The following is a 22,977-nucleotide window of genomic DNA, read 5'->3' on the forward strand; positions in this document are numbered from 1 at the left end:
AACATGTTCTAGGGGCCATGATGGAATGAAAGAAAAAGGCCTTGGAATTGTCCTTGAACCCCTGTATGGCCTGGCAAAGGCTTCTTGTTCAGTCCAGAGCATCTCTCGAGACAGCTGGCTGGAAATCCTAGAGAGATGCTGCCAGCCAGGGTGGAACATGGGATGATTGGGGGGATGGGATACGTGGCCTTTCCCATGTTGTTTGACTGAGATCCTTGTCAGCCTCATCATTGTTTATGATAGTTAGGGCTTGCTTGCTCATTTGTTTATTTACTTATTTAATCTATCTCCAAGGAACTCTGTGGGCTGCACATGCCTATCCATGATCCTGAGAGAGCTACACCTGGCCCTAGGATTCCCTGCCTTTCCAACATTTCCTTACACTTATTTAAAGTGAAAACTCCCTGTTGTGCCCTCTACTGGCCATTGCCCAAACTTCCAGACTTGGCACTAGCAACCTGGATTCTTCAGGACAGCTACCCTGCTTGTCCAGACCTCAGTCCTACTCTCAGTATTCAGGATTAAATCATGTGCTACAGGGAGCCCCTACATAGAAGAGATTCCTAAAATACTCAAGGTATCTCATTGTCACAGCAGAGGCTTTTCACACCTCCTGCAGTTTGCCCAGTAGATTGCTTTGTTTTGTGATTCGTCTTAAGGATGTAAGCATTTCTCAGACGTGAAGGCCTGCTGGACTCCACTGGAATGCTAATGTGATTCCAGCTTCTGATAGCATGATGTCTCTCGTGTACAGTTTGGCTTCCCGTCACTCGCTGTTTGCTGGACAGCTCCTTGGCTGCTGAGGTTCTCTGTCCTTGGTGCTGTTGCTTCCCTACTCTTCTGACTGCTTAGCATGGATACCTACAAGAGGTCTATTCCTGAGTGGCCTGTAATACTCTGAACCAAATCTTTTGTATTTTAGCAGACAGGCAAACACAAAAACACCGCTCTAGATAACACAGTATTGCCAGTATATAACCTGGTCTACCTCAAACTGGGAAAGGGCTTGATATGTAATATTCTCAGAATAATGTTGTAGCGAGCACGCTGAAACCTCTACCAACTCAGGCCTCCAGGAGTGCTCACTCTTCTTCTTCAGTTGCTGCCACCAATTTTATCCAATATTTAAAAAGTCAAGTGTTGTTTCAAAACAAAAACTTGTTTATTGGTTTAACAAAATAAAGTAAGTAAATCACAAGATGTTGATCAAGGTCTCTCACTCACTGACACACACAGACTCTTCCCTCACTGACTATTTGGCTCACAGGCCCATAGACACACTCCTCACTAACTCGGCCAAAATCTCCCCCTTCCCTCATCATACACCCCTTTATATATTCCAGCTCCTCCCCCTTCTGCACCACTTTCCGTCCCCTCATTGGCTGATGTTCCACTGCCCAGCTGTGACGGACAGGTGAGGGCAGGGCTGAATGCTACAAATGTTTCCCCAATTTCTTTAAAAAACATCAACATGAGTCTATTTGCTGCTGCACGTCGAACCAGATTGTTTCCATCTTTACTAGTTCTCAGAGTTGGAGACACTCCTTCCCACTAGGGCCACGGCATCTCCACACAGAACGGTCACCATATGGATCAATCATACCCAGCTGTCCTTTTTTGTTCCTCTTCCTGGTCCACAAGCAGGTGGAAATGAAAAGTGTTTGCTTACCTCAGTTACTCCTAGTTCTTCCTTTCCATGCTATGGAAATACACTGTGTGAAGCACGACTGTTTTACAGCACATGGCATCACATGGCAGGCTGGATGGAAGCACATGGTAACCTCCAAAATCCAAAATTAATATTCCAGGGCCCTCCTCTACGAGAGCATTGGGGGAGCAGAGCGAGGAGAAAACAGGCTATATTGAAGCCTGCAGTGTTGCTCTATGCCAGAGAGGACCAGCATTGTAAGTTTCTTTGTGTCTTCATCTGTTCATTCTCAATTATCTGTAAGACCTTCAGACAATACACCCAAATACCCTGATTAAATCTTGAAGACTGTCATTAACGGTTGTGCTTTTTTTCTCCCCTAAAGCATTGAATCTTATGGGGACTGACTACAGCAACATATCAATCGAGTATTTTCCCCCCGTGTTCAGTTTGTTCCATTTTAATGTCATTTCTTCGGCCTCATTCATTATGAAATGGGATAAAGAAAGATTGTTCTCCTTATCTATGATTCTGTCTTTGTGCTGTAATTTATTTTATGGTCATTAATCCTGGCTTGTAGTAGCTTGAGATACATCTTCTGAGTACATTTGTGGAGAAGCGCTTTGTCATCTAAGTAACGGCAGTGTCCTGGTGAAGGGAAGAAGGAAAGAAAGAAGAGATGGAGGGGAAAGTTTCCTTTTCTAAAGCAAAACCATTAAAACCGATAATTAAGTTACAGGTATACTAATGATTATTGGTGCCTAGAGATGAAAGGCCAAGCTCATCAGACACTCAAATCCTTATCCTGTTTTCTGGCAGATGCTGGGTGACCTTTATTTTGCCTGTGCACGTGGGATAATGTGCTAGTCACCTCCTTGATGACTCAACGTCAGAGGCTTAAGTGGAATCCCTCATTTCTGTTGTGTACACTGGAACCAAGTAGTACGGATGGACTCGTATGCATAAATACTGACAGTGGGATCTTTTAAAAACCTGGAGCCCTACGTTAGCAACTTCTGCAATACTTAGATCACATATATATCTCGTATACCAGGATGAGGCCTACTAATAGTCTTGGGGAGGTAGTCCACTCAGACAGGACGTGGGGAGGAAGGCAGAGCCGGCTGGCACCTGAGGTACCGCTGCTGGAACAGGAGAAGTCACCCTGCTCTGTCCCACTTCCATAGCCTACCAGTTTTGGACCTGGAGGTCCTTGGAGTTAAAGGAGGGTGGCCCCCAAATCACCTGTGAAATGGGACAGCTGAAGTTAGCGTTGGTGGCCCACTCCCTGCCTCAGGCAGCAATAGAATGGGCCATGGCCCACTTGCTACCCTAGGCATGAGATGTATTTGTGCACACCCTATCTCTCTCTCTCTTTCTTTCTTTCTCTCTCTCTCTCTCAGTTCCTTCCCTTCACCCACCCAATGCCATCTCAGTGGGTGAGGTTGGCCCATCTATCTCTCACTATGTGGGTTAGTTGTTCTCTATTAAAGCACAGCCAGGCTCCGATGCTCTTAACCCAAGAAACCTGCCTTCTACCTCTTCCACATTAACCCTCAATTTTCCTCTTTAGTGATGTATATATTTAGCAATATATTATCTCTATCATGATGAATTATGTGTCCAAGGTATGAGAGCTTGCATTTCTTAATGATCAGCTCTATTTCTTTTTGTTTTCCTATCCAATGATGTACCTTTCACTCTTTAAGCTCTCAGCCGATGGAATGGGAAGGATTTTTCTAGATGTTTTAATCTCGAAAGCACTTATTCAATAGAGCACCTCCTTCTTAATAGCCCAGATTTCATGCCCATGTGAGAGGGAGGACCCTGAGTCTTGGGGATATATTAAGCTGTTGGTTCCACCGCGTCTTCTGCTTCAGCTCCCTAAAGGTTGTTCTAGCGATCCCAGTTCTATGGTCTGGTGAAAGAAAAATCATATGGAAACACTACTGTTAAGGCTACGCAGGAACCAGTTAATTAAAGTCCACTGGGTTTTGAATCCCAGAAAACAGATACGCTACTTATTCTATCAAAGAATTAGAAATGTAATCATCTCTATGCAGTAGTAAAATGTCTATTAAATAAAGCAAAATGTCAAGAAAGTAAAGATGCTGGACATGACTCATTCGAAAGAGTTACATAAGAAAGCCTAACAGAAGACACAAGCTATTAGATCTCACATTAGACTATTGCTTTTGAGGTTAATGAGGGCAGGATCCCTCAGGTGTCTTAGGTAGTGGGCGATCCGCTGGCAATGGGTGGATCTCTCTCTTCTTTCTCTCCACTGCATGGGCTGTCAGAAGAGGGCCATACTGTCTTTGCCAGAGACGTGGACTTCTCACTTGCAGGAAAGGAGCCAAAATTCCACATGGGAACAAACAGCACAGCCAAGAGTAGCTACCAAGAAATCATGTCTGATTTTGAAGCTCTAGGAAGGAAACTCAAGGACTTTGGGGCCAAATACTGTAGTTTTTTAAACCCATCCTACCGGTGCTCAAAAGAGGAATCAAAAGAGAAAGGAAGATCCTCTGGGTGAATGACTGGCTATGAAGGTGACGTCTATGAGAGAGATTTGGTTCTGGGGAACATGGGCTAAGTTTCCTAGAAGAACGACTGCTAGCAAGAGATGACTTGCATCTAGCAAGGACTGGGAAGAATGTGTTTGCCCACAGCATAAAGAACTTCATCAGGAGGGCTTTAAACTGAATTGGAAGGGGGCGGAAGATGCAAGCACAGAGTTAAGGGTAGATGAAGCCTTACACACAATAAGAGGAATGGACCAAACTGATCAAAAGGGCAACAATAATAACATTAACAATAATAATCACAACAATAATTATAACAATAATCATAACAATAATCATAAAAATGTACTAAGACAAACAGGCCAAAAATCATACAACCTCCGCTGTCTATATATGAATGCCAGGAGTATGGGAAACAAACAAAAAGAACTGGAAATTTTGATTCAGGAGGGTAAGTATGACTTGATAGGAATAACTGAAACTTGATGGGATGACTACCACAACTGGAGTACAGCAATTGAGGGATATAAATTGATAAAAAAAAACCCAGAGAGAATAAAAAGGAAGGTGGAGTTGCAGTACAGTATATGTCAAAAATACACATTCCTGCACAGAAACACAGAGGAGGAGATTGGCTGTCCCACCAAGAGCATCTGAATCAATCTAGTTGGGACAAAAAACAAAAGGAACTTGGTAGCTGGAGAGCTAGTCTACTACCAACCAACCAATCAAAGAGAGGAAGTGGACGAAACTTTTGAAAAACAAATTGCTGGGTTTTCAAAGAGACATGATGTAGTAGTGATGGGAGATTTCAGTTATCCAAATGTATGTTGGGAGGTAAATTCTGCCAAGTATGGCTCCTCCAAAAAATTCCTGGTTTGTGTGGCTGATAATTTTCTCCTACAAAAAGTGGAGAAACTAGAGGATTTGCTATCGACTTCTGACCATCAGAGATGACTTGGTGGGGGAAGTGGCAGTAAGGGGAACTCTAGGCGAGAGTGACCATGTCCTTCACGAATTCTTGATTTCAAAGGAAATGAAAGCAAAGTGTAGCCACACACTTCTACTGGGCTGTTAAAAAGCCAGTTTTAATAATATCAGAACAAGGATAGTTATGGTCTCATGGCAGGAGATCCTAACAGGAAAAGGAGTTCAAGAATGGTGGGAGCTTCTAAAAAAAGAATTTCTAAAGGCACAACTACAAACAATTTCAACAAGAATTAAAAGTTGGAGGTGGCAAAAAATGCCAGTCTGGTTCACAAAAAACTCAGGGACGACCTAAAAACCAAAAAAGACAGGAAGTGGAAAGAAGGCCAGGCCACCAAGGAGGAGTACAGACAAGTAGCAAGGAAATGCAGGGATGGCATTAGGAGGGCAAAAGCTGAGAATGAGCTGAGGTTAGCTAGAGACAGTAAAAGCAATAAAAAAGCATTATTCGAGTGTGTGAGTAGCAGAACTCAAACAAATGACATAGTGGCACAGCTCCGCAATAGATGGAAAAATGATAACAGAGGACAAAGAAAAGGCAGAAGTGCTCAATTCCTATCCTAGTCCAGTCTTTTCCCATAAGACAGACAATGAACTTCCAAATAAATTGGAAATGTGAAAGGGGGGGGGAGATACAGGACTGCACAAGTTAAAATCTCCAGAGCCGGATGAACTACATCTGAGAGTACAGAAAGAACTGGCTAAAGAACTCGCAGAACTGCTAGCCATTCATTTCTTGAAATCTTTGGATACGGGTGAGGTGCCAGAGGACTGGAGCAGGGCTAATGTTGTCCCTATCTTCAAAAAGGGCAAAAAAGAGGAACCTGAGAACTACAGGCTAGTCAGCCCGACATCAATCCCAGGCAAAATTCTGGAACAGATTGTGAAACGGTCGTTGTTCACGCACCTAGAAAACAATGCAATAAAAACTAGAAGCCAACACGGATTTGTCATTTGTTGAAAATCCTGCCAAATTATTTCAATTTCGTTTTTTGATCAAGTCACCTCCCTGATAGACAGAGGGAATACTGTAGATGTAGTATATCTGGACTTCAGCAAAGCTTTTGACAAAGTGTCCCATGTTATCCTGATGCGTAAGCTAACTAGGTGTGGGCTGGATAGATCGTCAGGTGAATACACAATTGGCTATAGAATCATACTCAGAGGGTGATGATTAAGGGGTCCTTCTCTAACTGGGAGGAGGTAACAAGTGGGGTACCCCAAGGCTCAGTCCTGGGCCTGGTGCTCTTCAATATTTTTATTAATGACTTGGATGAGGGAGTGCAAGGAATGATTGTCAAATCTGCAGATGATACCAAATTAGGTGGAATAGCTAATACCCGGCCTAGAGGACAGAAACAAAATTCAAAATGACCTTGATAGAATGGAGCACTGGGCTGAAAGCAACAGAATGAAATTCAACAGGAATAAGTGCAAAGTACTGCACTTTGGAAAAAGAAAATAATTGCACAGTTACAAGATACTCAGCAAAACTACGAGCGAGAAGGATCTTGGAATTGTCATGGATCACAAACTAAGTATGAGCCAACAGTGAGATGCAGCTTAAAAAAAAGGTAAATGTTATTTTAGGCTGCACTAATTGAAGTACAGTATCCAAATCCCACAAGATGCTAGTCCCCCTCTATTCAGCACTGGTTACGCCTCATCTTGAGTACTGTGTCCAGTTCTGGACACCACACTTCAAGAAGGATGCTAACAAACTGGAATAAGTTCAGAGGACACAGATGATCAGGGGGCTGGAAACCAGGCCTTATGAGAAAAGGCTGAAAGAACTGGGCATGTTTAGCCTTGAGAAAAGAAGACTGAGGGGTGATAGCACTTTTCAAATATGCGAAATATTTGATAGCACTTTTCAAATATTTGAAAGGCTGCCATACAGCAGAGGGGCAGGACCTGTTCTTGATCATCCCAGGATGCAGAAATGCAACAATGAGCTCAAGTTAAGGGAAAGCAGATTTCAGTTGAATATCAGGAAAAAACGTCCTAGCTGTTAGGGCAGTACAAGAGTGGAACCAGTTACCTCGGGAGTTGGTGAGTGTTCCAACACTGGAGGTATTAAAGAACAACATAGATAATCATGTAGCTTTGATTGTATTCCTGCTTTGAGCATCAAGGCCTTGTGGGGCCCTTTCAACTTCACTCTTCTATGATTCTATGATTCCATGATTTAGGCTAAGAGCTAACAGCCTTACATGTGTGATGTGCTGTTAATTCAGAAGTGACTTATAGGAAGCCTAACACAGCTGTCAAAGTAAGTGAGATATTTAAGGACCAGTTTTATCTGCTCCACCTCCTTTGAGTTTTCATGGCTAAGCAAGGATTGAAATCTAGGTCTCATGAATCCTAGTCGACCAGTCTATCAACTACAGCAGTGGTTCTTAACCTTTGTTACTCGGATGCTTTTGAACTGCAACTCCCAGAAACCCCAGTCAGGACAGCTGGTGGTGAAGGTTTCTGGGAGTTGCAGTCCAAAACTCCTGAGTAAGCCAAGATTAAGAACCAGTGAACTACAGCACACTGGGTAACACTAAGGATAAGAGACTGGTTTACAGCTCCTGTATCCTCACTTAGAAATAGGCAAGTTCCTTGTGGTCTAAGTCCAGATTGATCTGGAGATGAGTTTCACTCGTATGTCAGATGTGATGGGAATACAAGGGGTGCATCTCTAGGCTCTGTACAAGTGATCGTGTTAACATGAGGAAGTTGGGAGCAAGTTGAGGAGGTATGAATCCAAAGATGTTGTGACGGACAGGTCAGTAACCACTCCTGTCCATCACAATAGAACAACAGTGTGACAGATGCATATTTCCAGGCCTTGCTGTATAGCAACATCTGCTGCCAGAAGGAGGTAGCAAATAGTCTTATCACCCAAAGACTGCTTAAGGTCACAGCAGGGAGCAGCTCTCCCCAAAACCTGCCTTCTTGGATCATGGGCCTGATACGTATAGTACGACAAATATTAACCACCAATCACCGGTTTGGGGGCTTTTTTTCTCAGTTCATTTCTTTTCTGTATTGTACCCAACTGAAAGTGTGGTTTAGTTATGTTTCAGTTTGTTATGAGGGTCTAATGCTACGACAGGGAAATGCTCTTTTTACATCTTTTTAAGGCTGAAAATTAAAAGTATCTCCTTCCTTCATTCCTCACCCTCAGCCAAGAACTCAAGCAGTTGATTTACCCCCTCTCTGCATTTCTCCCTTTCCACCCAGACCAACGAAAGTGCTCTGGGCCGCATGAGGGTTGGCTGGCTTTACCAGAACAGATGATACCTCATGAATGCGAAATTAACTTGAAGCAGCTTGATTTAGAGTGACTGAGCCTTCAGAGGAAGATATGTAAGTTTTATACTCTTCATTCTTTGCATATCAGGTCTTGTTCCTCTTGAGGAATTTAAATGAGGCTAGAAATCAGCAGCTTTTAGGCATCATTAATTTAACATTTTGCTGAAACAACCTTCTAGGACAACATGAATGATGTGTATGCACCCCAGCCCCACTGCTCCCCCCCCCCAAAAAAAAAACAGGCAACCGGGCTGCTTCCAAGCAGTTGATTTCATTCATGACGAAGAATCTTTGCCATCCCACTTTCGTGACTGTGAACAACACTTGCCTGTGCTCATAAAACAGATCACGTGGCTTCAGGCTATACTGAATATAAACCCAATTCAGATGTTCAGGAAAAGATTAATCTGAACGTATGAGCAGGGAGAGAATTCTAAAAGGAGCCACCTTGGAGAAATGTGGGATAAAAAAAATTAAATATTTTTTAATCAATCAGTTGTACTACCCCTGTCTCTTGCTGTCTCTGCAGAGTGAGGAGCTTTCTGACAGAAAAGCCTCCACGTGTGAGAGAACGCCATACGTGACATGCTGTCTTCACTTCAAACTGCCTTTCTTCACATGGAGAAACCGACAAGCAAGGGATGGGGTTAAAACTCTCTTCATGCTCACACATTCCGGTTAACCCTTTTCTGAATGGGGTTTGCATCTATCTTTTTAAGAGAAAATGAGCATTACATTCTTTTGTTTCCACCTTTTCTGGCCTGCCTTGTCACAGAACAATATAAAAATTAATGCAACTTTGTTGTTTCTTTGCACAACAGTACCCTCTGGTGCCACTACGTGAGAAAGCGCTAGAGAAAAAGTATTTTTCTGAACAGAGTTCAGATAAAGTTCTATTATTAATTCTTCTGTGCAGTCTTTTGCTTCAGTTGCTTCTTCTTCCAAGTCTCTGGAGCAACATCTCAAAGAACATTGCTTGGCGTGCTTCCTTCATCTTCATGTAAAGCTATGAGGATTTCACATTACCACGTTCTTGAAGATGCCCATTTCATTAGCTATGAACCTCCCAATCTGGATGTCTTGATTTGCTCCTTTCTTAATTTGTCACATTTTGGATATCCAAACTGGCTAAAGGAGGCATCCTTCCTCAGGAGAAGATGCAGATTTAATTTTGCTGGTCTTACAAAGAAAGGGCAGCCAAGGGTACAATTCCTCCTCTGTGGAGAATTTCAACAATTTATCAACAAGATTCTGGTTAAGTCAAAACGCTCTAGGAGCTCATGACTCAGATGGGGGAAAAGGCTATTTCAGTAAATAAGAGAGAGGAGCCAAACGCAACCTCAGTCAGGAGAACAGGTTGTGCAGCACTGCTTCAGAGAGATACCTGGACAGAGATTCACAGAGGTTCTCCCTTACCTGAAAAGCAAGTTTTACTTCCACACATTGCTTTGTTTTCTCCAGATCAGGATAGAGGACAACTGCTATAATTTCTAGCTCCATTCTTAAATGAAAATGGAATTCTAAGAGGCAGAGAAGCCCCCTTGTCTATAGTCCAGAAGAAGCTTCCGTGTATTCTAAGAAAAGTGAAACAAGATGCAGCTGCTGTTTCATTTTATTTTGTCACTTCATCAATCATAGTTTTTTTTTAATTGAGGGAAACTCTTACAATGTAATATCACTGGGAAGGAAAAGACAAAAGGGAAGTGGACCATGGGTGATAGTTTATCAGATGAATGTAAACAATAAATCATCCTCTTATTTTGTTCAAAGTTCTGATTCAGGGTCTTCATTTCTAACATAGAATAGATATATTTTCTTTCAGGACTGATCTGTTTCTTCTGAAGACACTGTTGTAGAAATGTTATCAAAGGCTCCAGCTTCTGCAATAAACAGAAAAAGAGGGGGAAAAATAAGTGTGTGCATGTGTAGAGAGAAAGGTGGTCAGTAACAAATAAAGCAACAGACCACCCTTTTATAGAATTTGATATAAGGCAAAGGATTCTGTCATTTGGATTCTCCGAAAAACCTACAACAACCAATGCAGTATTAGGGTTGAAATTCCTTTCCCATACATTTTATTTCATAGGTATGTATTAACAGAATGCTCAGGATAGAGCCTGAGAAGGTCACCTCCATGGCCCTCCTTGTTAAGAGGATTCTGGGAGATGTAGTCTGAAAAAGTAACCTTTCCAAGCTCTAGCTGAGGAACATAACGGGGGCACATAAACAATGCTGCTCAGGGCTGACCAGATACAGTAAGCACTGAATACGCTTCCCTTCCTGCAGGCAACTGCACAAGGAATGCCCATCTATGAACAGCCTCTTTGCCTCTCAGTTTCTGCGCTGCTCATGCCTTTTAGAGAAGAGATACTTTGCAGATGTTGGCTGGCTTTGCCTCACAGGTTGCCTCAGTGATAACTGGGCTTGCAATTACTGCGCCTGCCTTTCATCTCGCTGTTACTAGGCTCTCATGGTACTTTACTTTACTTTTATTAGATTTTTACCCTGCCCCCCCTAGACAAAGTCTACTCAGGGTGGCTTACATACATGATAAAAACACAACAATATAACAAACATAATAAAATCCTCCACAAGCTGAGACTTTAACACTTTAACACTCATTTCTAAAACATTGCCAAGATAAAATAGGTCAGAAAACAAAGAATAAAGACCAGTTAATGGATTGGAGGGAAGGCCTGCCTAAAGAGCCAAGTTTTTAAATGGCTTTTGAAAAGACCCAGCGAGGGTGCCAGACAGATTTCTGTTGGGAGGTTGTTCCATAGCCAAAGAGCCACTGCCGAGAAGGCCCGGTTTCTTGTTCTTTCCTTCCAGGCCTCTCTTTGCATTAGGCCCCTCAGCTATGTCAATTGATTCGGGTAGATCTAGGTGGGAGAAGACGATCTGCCAAGTATCAAGGTCCCAAACCATTTAGGGCTTTGTACGTCATTATTAGCACTTTGAAATCAATGCGGAAACGAATGGGCAGCCAGTGCAAAGCAGCCGGAGTGGGGGAGATATGCTGATATTTCCTCACCCCACTAAGAAGCCTGGCTGCTGCATTCTGCACCATTTGAAGTTTCTGAATCAATCTCAAAGGCAGCCTCACATAGAGCGCGTTACAATGGTCTAATATCGAGATTACGAGCGCATGGACAAGAGTAGTGAGGGGCTCCATACAGTTTGTAGCATTTTCTATGTACCATGCGTGTAAAAAGGGAACAAACCACATTGTCTAAAAACCTAAATAAAGGTTGGAATTCCCTGAAACCAATTTATTTCATTAACATAATTTCCCTCAAATAATTATGGAACTATTGTTCCTCATTTGAAAAGAGTGGTGTTTTCAAACACGAGCGTCTGTCTTGAGTTTTTATACTAAATAATCCAGTTATAATGATCTATTAATGACTGAAGAGATATTTACTATTGGCATAGATAGAATTTTAAGTTTGGCAATGTTTTATTATACATAATTATTAACTAAAAAAAAACAATTGTATCCTGTTTGGATTTCCGAAAAGCTCCTCCAAGGTCGCTTAAACATTAAAATTACATGCTGCAAACAAACAAACTCTAGAGCATTGTAACAGAGCTAAAGAACAAACAGTTCTTTAGGGAAAAAAATTAAAGAAGTCAAGGTTATGATGGAATAATGAGTGTCCTTTTTTGAAAGCTGAGGTTCCAGAGTCAGGGTGACACACCAAGAACACCCTGTCTTACATCCTAGCCAACGGTACCTCTATTAATGGTGGCAAGTAAAATGAGTGGGTAGATTAAATATCCTGGTTCCAAACTATTTAGAGAAGCTGAAGCTGAGCTTTATTTGAGCTTCCCTAAATAAAACTGCTTTTTAAGGCAATTATGCAAATTCAGCAAGCACAAGCTGTACAGATGATGGACTGGCTTCAAGAAGGGATCACCATAGGGCTCAATGGCTCTCTCCCCTTTCTTCTTGTTCCAAGCTCACCCTCAGCTGGGTGTGCATGCAATACAATGCCCATTGCAATCGCAGGAGATCCCTGTGTACCATTTTCCATTTATACAGCAAACTGTCTCTTGATCCCCAGTACATAGATTACATGGGCTGCGAGCATTTCACAGTTGGCATGAGGTCTTGAATGCATATATAGAAAATCTCAGCACATAAGATTCTCCTTGCAAGTTATGGCCATCGTATTCCCATACACCTGTGTCTGCCTAGCTGGAAACCCAATGAGACCATGTCACTCTCCTCTTGCACACATTGCTATGCCCCTGGTGGGTGGTGGGTGTCATATCCAGGAGGACAATCCTAGAGTGTATAGGCTAAGATGCAGAAGAATGAATGATGTGTGCTCAGAGAAATATAAAGTTTTAATGGTGATGCTGTTGACGTACGTCTTCAACAGCTCTGTACCTTAGGGCTCACTGAATTCACTGACACTTATCTCTGAGTGCAGTGTGGAGTACTTCTATTCAGTATGCCAGCTAGGCAAGCCCTTGTGAAACAATATACTATTCCACTACAACCTATTTTCTATATTTATTCAATACTTACTGGGTTGTGCAGAAGGGCCTTTTTGCTTTCTTAAGTTCGCTGTCCCTGCGACAAGAGCACTCCTGTAATTCTTGGGATTTCCACCCCAATATGCTGATACTTCCATAATCAGTGTCCCCCTTATGGCTACAAATCCTGCTTGTATCCCCACCTGAGTTCACTGTTAGTGGGAGTGCTTTGTTCTCTACGCAACTAGATACTCCACGTTACTACCAAAATAGTTTGAAGCAAAGAAAGAAGTCTACTTACCTTTAAGACGCAAGTACGTCAAAAATTCAATTATTGTATGCATTATATTTCTATCAGTCAAGGCTCTTCCAAAAGGATCTAAAAAATATTAACCTGTTGTTACCGGATTTGTTGTTATCATTGGTGAATTAAGGAGGGGAAACATGCAATAATAGCATGTAAAGTGGGAACAGCCATGTTTTATTAAAGTGGATCTCTACTACTAGCAGCAAGAATATCAACTGTTTTGATACCTTCTAGCACCACGTGTGTATCACATCTTACTTGGACTCCTATCCAGTGATATCTGTTCCCCAATTAACTTATTTAAAAAGGCTCTCTTTCATTTATTTTCTTTATTAAAATGAAAGGATGAAATCTTCTTTCCATAATTTGCATTGTGTAAGGCATCAGCTGTGGCAATGTTTGGAGGAAAAAACTCCAAACTCTCTCCTGCAAAATTCCCAAGGTCCCAATTGAATCTCTTTCAGTGTTGGTAAGCCACTGGAGGCCAAGACAAGGCCTCCAAAAAATAGCCACAGCCAGCTGATGATGCTTCAGAAATTAGAGATTGGGGCTGAAATGGATTTTTAGAAGTCACTGGAAGGAGCTTCTATCCCCTGCATTATTCTTAATCCCTGCCATTACTTAATAAAGAGATGCAGATTGGCTTTACTTCCATTATTACTATTTTAAGAATAATTCAGCTTTGTTTGGTACAGATACTGGATTTTTTTGTCTGTTTTTAGAAGTCAACGAAGTGTGTGATGTCCCGATCATATATACTAAATGCTGCCATTTTGAAACACCTGAGTTGTTTACAAATGCCTCTCAAATTTTCATTCTCATGAGCTACTAAATGCCTATAAAGATTTTATACAACGTAGCAATTTGATTTTATGCTGGGTAGATGGTAGAACCACAAGGAACAAAACAGTCCCATTGTGGAGAATAAAAATGAAGTGTGTTTAATGAGTCCTAAGCATGCTCACACAATACAAACTCAAAAAAAAACACTTCTAAAATGGAAAGGGGCAGTGTGTGATGCAAAATACTTGTCAGCAGAATCTAATGCATGCAATCCAGCTGAAAATCTCCATAAGCCACATCAGTTTCACACTGAAGCCACGGAACGTGTCAGTTGTTCGAAACCCAAGCAACAATGGGTCTGGTCCTTCTTTCTTACAGGATGTGACTCTGATAAAAGGTTTATCTATCACTTGACAGAAGCTGCCAAGGTGAGTTTGAGGAAAACTTCCAAGGTGAGCAGAAAAGCCCTCACACCAACAAAGTGCCACCCCCACTTTCTACACAGTGATCAGAAAGAGCAGAAATTTGGAATGGTGGTTGGCACTTAATAAAAGATGAATAGAATATTAATATGCTTATTCTTTTTTCTGGCTGGGGATGATAAATACAGAAGCTTCCAGGAAGCTGTCCAGGAAGGGATACTGAGATTCCAACATCTTAAAAAGTGGTAACCAACCCTCCAGCTGATTATCTAGACTTTCCAGAACCTTAACACTATTTATTGAAAGATTTGTATTCTCAAAGGCTTTCACAGCCTATTGAAAGATTGTTTATCCTCTTGGGGGGATTTGGAGGAGAGACTCTTTTGAAACTAGAAGGGTGTCAGACAGCATTTCATGGGCAGCTTTTCAGAGATTTTTGAGAGAGACATATACCTCAAAAGTATTAGAAGGAGATTATTTTGTTACCTGCTTTTATGCTTTCTTCAGGCTGCAAGTCACGTTTCCCGGCTAGTCCATGCTTATCATTAAAAACTCTGTCTATCACATCTGTGGAGAACATGAGAAAAAGGAGAGGTTTTTACTATTCTAGTGCGCCCAGGACTATAGGGAGTGTCATACATGTCACCACACCAAATAAGAAGATCTCCATTCTCACCAAGAGCATAACAGACATTTGTGAAGGAATGATGCACAGTGAATGAACAAAACGAAGCATTTCACTTCAGCTAGCACACCAGTTGTAAACCCATGTGGCATTCTGACTGCAGCGTTGACATATAAATGCAGCAGCAACAGCAGCAACAGCAGCACGATGCCACATTTCATGACGCCATAGTGGTGCAACTGTTATTTTAGTGCATCCTAACCACTTCAGTGCTGACGCAGCCAAACAGGGCACTGAGTCATTAGCAAGGAATCAGATAAAGACATCTTCTGAACAACATCTGGTTTGTAACCTTTGTTTGTCATCATTCCTAGAAAGCCTTGGCTGGAAAGGGTGAGCGTATTTGGATGCACAAAGTGTGGAGTCTTTGGCTCTATGTGTCCAATTTAGAAAATGTCATAGTACTGGTGCTTCCCTTGGTTTTAAGAAATGATTCGTCAGACAGCTTGCTGAGACAGAATACTCCAGTTAGTTTACACAGATAACCTGCACAAGTCATCTTACATTCCCCAGGTGGCTCTTCTCTCCCCCTTGTACTGGGCATTTCCTTGAGCAGCTGTTCAATACGACCTGAAACAGATGATGGCTATTATCCAAACTTAAAGAAAATGGACTCTGGCAAATAAATCTCCTTTATCTGGAAAGATGATTCAGCTGTTGATTGATACAGCATAGTCTGACATGGTCCATTTCACACTAACACAGGCTACTAAATTCAAAGTAGATGTGTTGGGGTCTGTGTTCTGGGATGTACTTCTTAAAACATTTGCTAGGTTTTACTTTTAATAAGTAAAGACCTCATCCTTTGGGCCTGTCAAATTCTATATACAATATACTGATGTATTAGCATAATCAAAATACAGAATGATTGTGGTTACACATTTTTAATACGCAAAAGAAGCAACAAAGATTTGCATAGGGTGTAAACCTCTGAAAATAGTTTTACATCAGTGTAGCCTGATTGTAATTGAAACAGCTATGCTTTACCGAAGGCCTTGTAGGTGTCATAACATCTGTTATTAAATTTTCTTGCTTGTAGCTTTCAGGGGCATTAGGGGGAAGTTCTGTGTCTAAAAATGCCCCAGAGAAAGGCTATTCAATTATTTTCTCCTTAGAATTCACTGCAATATATCTGCTCATCAACAAAACACTGCATGTGCATTTGAACCCAGATTCATTGACAGGGCAGCCACTGACAGGGCAGGGTGTGTTAATTTCCTTCACCACCAATGTTTCATACTACATCTGATTCTTCCTTAAAAATACTGACATCTCTGATTGGTATATGGTTTGAAAAGTAAACATGAAAGGATGCTTCCAGCTGATAGTAAAAAGGGCTATGGCTCTCTCTCTCTCTCTCTCTCTCTGTGTGTGTCTCTCTGTGTGTGTGTGTGTGTGTGTGTGTGTGTGTGTGTGTGTGTGTGTTGCTAAATACATACAGGAGCTAGCCTGTTTCGGTTGCTAATTAAGGTATGTGTCGTCTCCATATAACAGACTACTTCAGAAGGTTACGGAATGCTCAGGATATTTCAACCACCTCTTCACTTTTATCTAGAACCCCACCAACTGTTGCTGTGGACACTTCAAATACTCCCCGCGTTTCTTGCCCAAAGTGAGCTCTGCCACTGATCCATGGAGAAAATCACCTTCTTCTTCAACAAAGTGCAATGCCGTCAAACACTGCTTGAAAAACTCATCCGTAAGAATTCCTAACCCATTTCTCTGCTGCTACTTCTCATAGGAAGGAGTCATGACAACGAGAAAAGCTGTGGGGATTGACAGATGGTACATTTCATGGTACTGTGGAAACCATGGGGGCTCCTTGCAGAAATAAAAAGAGGAAGAGAATATTGACACACTCATATCTGGTTGTTTCATAAAAGCAGTGTGTGTTCTCGCCCATGTGGAAGTGACATGAGAATGCAAAGAATGCTTACTTCAAATGCCTGTAAGAGAAACAAGGTTTCTCCTTTGACCTCTGCCATATGTGCTGCCACAAAGTCAAAACAGAAAAGAAATATACTACTATGAAATTGATAGACCCCCCCCTTACAAAATATATAATTAAGTTTTAGCTACAGCAGTGCTTCCCAGCCTTGGCTCCCTAGATGTTCCCGGGCTGAAACACCCAGAAGCCTTTGCCACTAAGCGGGAGGGCTGGAGTTTCTGGGAGCTGCAGTCCAAGAACATCTCAGGAACCACTGAGCTGTACGAACCCCACAGCAGGGGGAAGTTTCATTTTAAAACTCAGAACTGTGGAAGGATGGTGAAGTAGTAGTGTGTGACAAGGTTTCACATAATCACAAATCACACTCCAAAATCAGAGGAGGGAAGAGACCTCCAGGACCTCACCATAGTTACACTACAAGTTTGATCAAAGCTTCAAAAAAATTACTGCAAGCCAGCTCTTTAAAAGCTAAAAGGAAACAGGCATGCACTGCTTGTACGCAATGTTCTCTAGATTTTGGGGAATCAACGGGCAAGTGGATCATATAAACAATCGATAACTGGGTTACTGGAAAAGCAGCCATAATCTTGCATTTACTCAAGAGCAAGTTTTCAAAACTTGCTGCGAAATCTTTCCCCTCTCCAGATCACTTTGGCGCCCTTCCACTACCAACACGTCAAATGGCCTGTTTACGGGTGGCAAAAATCATTTCCCAACCCCAACCATTAAACACCTTTGGGAAACAAGGACCAAAGGTATAGCCTAGCCAAAGTCTTATTAAAATACTGTATTTTCAGTGGGAACTTAATTCAATTTTGGTTGATCCACATTGCTTTGCTTACTTCAACATCTGGTGACCTAGCCCTGTCTCACTGCATGGGAACCCCCATGGCTCAGTCTCCCTGGCATTTTGCCTTAAAGCCATGTCTTGATGGCATCACTAGTTCCCCAAGGTTTTACAATCTACATAAACATACACTACTCATAGTTTGTACTAGTAGCGCTCAGTAGAACACAACAAAGTAGAACACAACAGAAGCAGCTTAGGGCCAAGATCCAAGCAGAAAAATCTACTTCTTCTATAAATATATTTCTCCTGTTTATTCATTATGAATGACTTCAAAAAATTGACTCGGCTGTCTAAAGAGATGCCAGAGTTTTGTTTAATGCTTCTCTGCATGTTGTTGCTTTGAAATTGAAAGATGAGCTTTCAGATGAAATTGGTTTACTCTCAGAACTCAAGCGTGGTAATAGAATAATTGTTCTTTCAGAGTACCCTATTGTAAGTAGGTTAAAATAAATATCAGAGAGCAGTAAACGAGTGATTTAATATCTCCCACTGTCCCTTGCTGAGAGTGAGCACTACAATGGGATATTATTTCTCTCTAGAGCCCTTCAACCCAGATGCAAAATGCTTTCAAAACCTTTGGCTGCTCATTTTCTGTTATTCTCCCAGTTCTTTTAATCATCATCATCATCATCATCATCATCATCATCATGTTAGAACTGCAGAGCTAAAAGGGACCCTATGGGTCATCAAATCCAGCCCCTGGTCAAGGAGGTGGAGAGGGGAATAGAACTCTCAACCTCTAGCCCTGTACCCAAATGTCTGAACAGCTATCCAGCAGTTCTTCGAATAATATGAAACATCTGAACTTACGTGGTCCCAGCAGATAACCGGCACTATTCATAGTCCATCCCCTTTTCTCTTTAGCCTTTCAGAAGGGAAAAGGGGGAGAAGATTATCATTTTGTCCTTAATACACAGTCATATTTTTAAAAGAGACAAACATTTTTAGGGAAAAGAGGTACCTGAACACTAAGCTTTTGAAAACAAAGCAAACATCCTAACTGTGACTGTAACAATTTCAAGAGTGGTGAGATTTACTTATCAGCTAAATAAAGTAGTACAGTATTTAAAGCACAATTTAATAATACACTTTAATTGGAAGGGGAATGCCTATTACATAGGTAACATAAAACACACGCACGCACGCACGCATATACATTACACACACACACACACACACACACACACACACACACACACATCCCATTACATTAAATTGACACATCAGTAGCAAAACCTCTCACACTCTGCTAGTTCCCACATCCTTGCCAAAAGGTTCCGGCCATTTGGAAAGGCCAGGCTCCGGGGTTCCTCCTCTTCAGCCAAGGACGGGTCCCTTCGCACCTGGATAAAAAAGTCACCTCCCCGTGCAACCACCATCGTCCCCCCCTCCCGCCACTTGCCCTTCACGCCGGCCCGATCGCCTCAGGGACAGAAGCGCGGCGGTCAGACCACGTGCCACGAGGCGGCTTCTGGCGCCTTTTTCAGACCAAAAAGCGGGAGGGAGAAACCATACTTACGGATAACACCAGCCCGAAGGTCTCCGAGAGGGCCGCGCAAAAGATTAAGGAGACGCACAGGACGCTGCGACACCGCTGCATCTGAAAGGACAGCAGAGCCCGTTGAAGCCCCCGCGCCCGCCTCGCCTCTCCGAGACAGACAGAGAGAGAGAGAGAGAGAGAAGGGATGATGATCGGGTCTTATTAGTGGAGAAGCGGGGAGGCAAAGGCATTGCCCTTCTGCACGATCTGCACCTCTCACTCATTCACTCACTCACTCACTCACTCACTCACTCTCTCTCTCTCTCTCTCTCTCTCACACACACACACACACACACACACACACACACACACACACACACACACACACACACACACCTTTCCCTGGTGATGCTTTTGCCTCTCCATTTTGCTAATCAGCACCGCTCCGGGTCTTGCCAACGACCCGCCACCTCCAAAGTTGCAGCCGAAGAGGGAAAAGCGGAGAGCGAGCGAGCGAGCCCCGCGGATACCTTGCGGCGGTCGTGCCCCCGGCGATGCACCAGGCGGCGGGGGGGGGGGGACTGAGCGGAGGTCCCGGCGGCGCCCGAGCCGGCCTTTCCCGCGGCTATTTATGCGCGGCGGCTCACCTGGGCGGCGTGTCCCTCCCCCGGGGAGAAGGAAGAGCCGCCCACCGCCCTCGGGCCACTTCCCCGCGCGGCCGCAACTCGATGACAGGGAGGCGCCGGGAGGTGCTGAGGGCTGGCCGGCGGGCCAATTAGCTCGGGCGCGGCGAGGCCGGGCAAAGACACCCACACACCCCTACACACACCCCCCCCTACACACACACACACGGGAGGGAGCCGGGCCGGGCCCTCGGGCTACCCGCTTTCTGCCTCGGGCCACTTGCCCACTTCTTCGGGGCCGGGAGGAAGAAGCCGGCAAACGCCCGTCGGAGAAGCGGGCAGGGGAGGTGGAGGGCGAGGGGGCTCCCCTTCCTGACGTGCCCGCGCCTGGCTGTGGCGGCTTTCCTGGCGGCCCCCCTTTCAGCGCTACGGCTCAGCTCCCGGCGGCCCTTTTCTCTCTCAGGAGCCCCGGCGCTCCCTTTGGGATCCCTCTGAGCCCCCCCGCCTCCCCCCCCCGGACAGCCGCTGAACTTCAGGGCGGCCTTTTCAAAGACCGAAGGCCGCGGTCGGTGCTTTTGTTCCTTGCTAAGCGTACAGGCTGCTGTCCTGTGATGGAGTGACAGGCGAGGACTCGGGGGACCTGGGTTCGAATCTCCCCTGAGCTATGGAAACTCACCGGGTGTGTGGTGGGACTGGTAAAACCGCTCTTTAAATCGCTCGCCTTGGGAGCCCTCTTAGGGCCGCTACAAGCTGGATCTCACTCGACCGCACAAAATAACAAATCCTTTGGGGAGTTCCAACTAGAGTAGACCTGTTGACTCGTGGGGCTTTACATAACTTGGAGTCGCTGTGTGCCCTTGAGTCAGAAGTGACTTTTAGCGACCCTCGGTGGGTTTTCCAGGAAAGTGAGGAATTCAAGGAGTGGTTTTGCCAGTGTCCCCCCCCCCCCCCGCTCCCAGTTTCCATGGCAAAACGAAAGGTTCAAACCCAGGTCGCCTGAGTCCTGTGTATCCACAACCCCACACTGGGCACCCAAGTGTTGACTTATATGAAGAGCAATGGATTCAGTGAGTCTCTTCATAGGTGGGACGTGGAGGAGGGCCCTCTCTCAGGGTGCCGCTGCACTGTTGAAATGAATGGAGGGATCGATTGGGGTTTCTTGAAGCTGATTTAAAGCCATGTGGTTTTTAGGGGGGGGGGAGGAGGGTGTATCCTCTTGGTACAGTTTTCAGTCAATCTGTAAGCTGTGCAGTATATTACTCCTAGGGACTACACAGGCTTTAACATTTTGCAATTTAAAGCCAATTTACACCTTGGCACTCCAGTCCGAATTTTTCTGGATGTCTCATCATGTCCAAAAGTCATGTTCTTCTTTTAATTATTTTTAATACTTAATATTTTAATGTATCTCAGTGTTGCAGATTGGGAGAAAAGTAAGAGTTTAGACTGCAAGGTATCCTACCATCTGAACTCTGTGGTCCTGAGCACCCAATACTTGACAAACCGCACAGACACAATTTATTCTGACACAGGCAATCAAACATGCCAAAACAATTTTTAAAAAACTGTGATCAGAATAAATTCGAAATAAAATCACCCCTCTCATTAATTTTTTTAAATATAAAAAACCTGCTTTCCAACAAAAAGTAAAATCTGCTTAGTTGTGCATCATGTCAGCATTGCCTTGTCTATATAGTTCAAATGTTTGAAATCAAAGCTTTCATCCTGTATCTTCATATGGGTATTATTTTTTCCCTGCTATCCCTGTGATATATCTCCAGCAGTGCACAAAGTACACTGCACCAGCACATCCACCTGCACCCATACAGAGCAGCAGTTTACTGTTATGGAATTGTCACTTAATTGTAAACCAAAAGGTGCTTGTTTTAAAAGATACACCGGATCTTGAGTAACAGGTGAGATGCCACATTCAGAATTACACACAATCGCTGAAGATGGCACACCGTATCCAAGACCAGGAAAGAGCACAACTCAATTTGCCCACATTTCGGGTGGATTTATTTCCTGAGGAACAAAATATTATGAATTCATAGAACTCTGAAATTTAAAAATTCAAGAATATATCTTCATAGATACATGAGGATGCATTATTTCTTTTACAGTCCAATAATGAGACGTATAGAAACAACTAAGTGTGACTGCGGTTCCAGCAAAGAACAAAGTATTGCACCCCTGCAGGAAAATCGGATGGGACAAAAGTTTAGGGTTACAGTGTTAATGTGTACACTTTTTCCTCCAACAGCACTGGGATTAGGGACACCAGACTCTCTCCACCTCCCCCGCCCCATGTAGTTAAAAGACCCGTGTATGATTCTTATGCCCGCCTCCAACGTAACTGCAGCCTGTAAGTATTGGGAGGGGAGAATGGAAGCGTGATGTCTCCCCCGCCCCATTGAGCCGTGTGCTGCTATAACGTCCTGTGAGCCTCCTGGCATGTCCCAGCACCTTCCTGTCTGCCATGCCAGGAGAAGGGGTCATCCACACCACCAACCATAGCGGCCTCGGTAAGTCTGAAACCCACCTCTCTCCAGCCACTTCCTGAAGATGAATAGCAGCACAGTGTTTATTGAATATTTATTTCTTGACTATTTCTTTGTTTATTGAAAACAAATCTGTGTATAACCAAAATCGTGCTGCTTCAACTTGCGGAATTCAAGGGAGAAGTGTAGTTTCTTCTGCAAAAGAAATGGGAAAAGAGATGAAATGTGTCAAGGAATCCGCCTAGGACTGCTGGCCCAAAAATCTGACTGTGATATCTAAAGATACATATTACTGCAAAATTATAAATTGAGTTTACAAGATGCTATTTTAATCCTCATCCAGGTGGATAAAAGAAATTGCACTGGTCCTTTCTAGGGAATGTTCTGTCCATTAGATTTTTGGGAAATTAAGAATAACAGTAAAGATAAG

The 22,977-nt window shown here is 43.3% G+C and overlaps 1 protein-coding gene across 6 annotated transcripts; it reads right to left on the reverse strand.

Moving 5' to 3' along the window:
* Positions 1-10,057: 10,057 nt before the first annotated feature.
* LOC110074210 (galanin peptides) lies at positions 10,058-20,972 on the reverse strand. Of its 6 annotated transcripts, none has more exons than XM_072985581.2 (7): positions 20,723-20,972; positions 19,463-19,543; positions 18,754-18,808; positions 15,650-15,715; positions 14,947-15,027; positions 13,250-13,327; positions 10,058-10,343 (listed from the first exon to the last, which is right to left on the reverse strand). In XM_072985581.2, exons 2-7 carry the CDS (start codon positions 19,541-19,543, stop codon positions 10,282-10,284), a joined length of 423 nt encoding a protein of 140 aa, XP_072841682.1. In that variant the 5' UTR covers positions 20,723-20,972; the 3' UTR covers positions 10,058-10,281. The 6 variants fall into 6 exon arrangements, with proteins under 6 accessions (XP_072841682.1, XP_078239726.1, XP_072841681.1 ...); XM_078383600.1 differs by lacking the exon at positions 20,723-20,972 and adding an exon at positions 20,071-20,091; XM_072985580.2 differs by lacking the exon at positions 20,723-20,972 and adding an exon at positions 19,954-20,082.
* Positions 20,973-22,977: the final 2,005 nt, after the last annotated feature.

The sequence above is a fragment of the Pogona vitticeps genome, chromosome 1, assembly GCF_051106095.1.
Source record: "Pogona vitticeps strain Pit_001003342236 chromosome 1, PviZW2.1, whole genome shotgun sequence".
Taxonomy (NCBI): domain Eukaryota; kingdom Metazoa; phylum Chordata; class Lepidosauria; order Squamata; family Agamidae; genus Pogona; species Pogona vitticeps.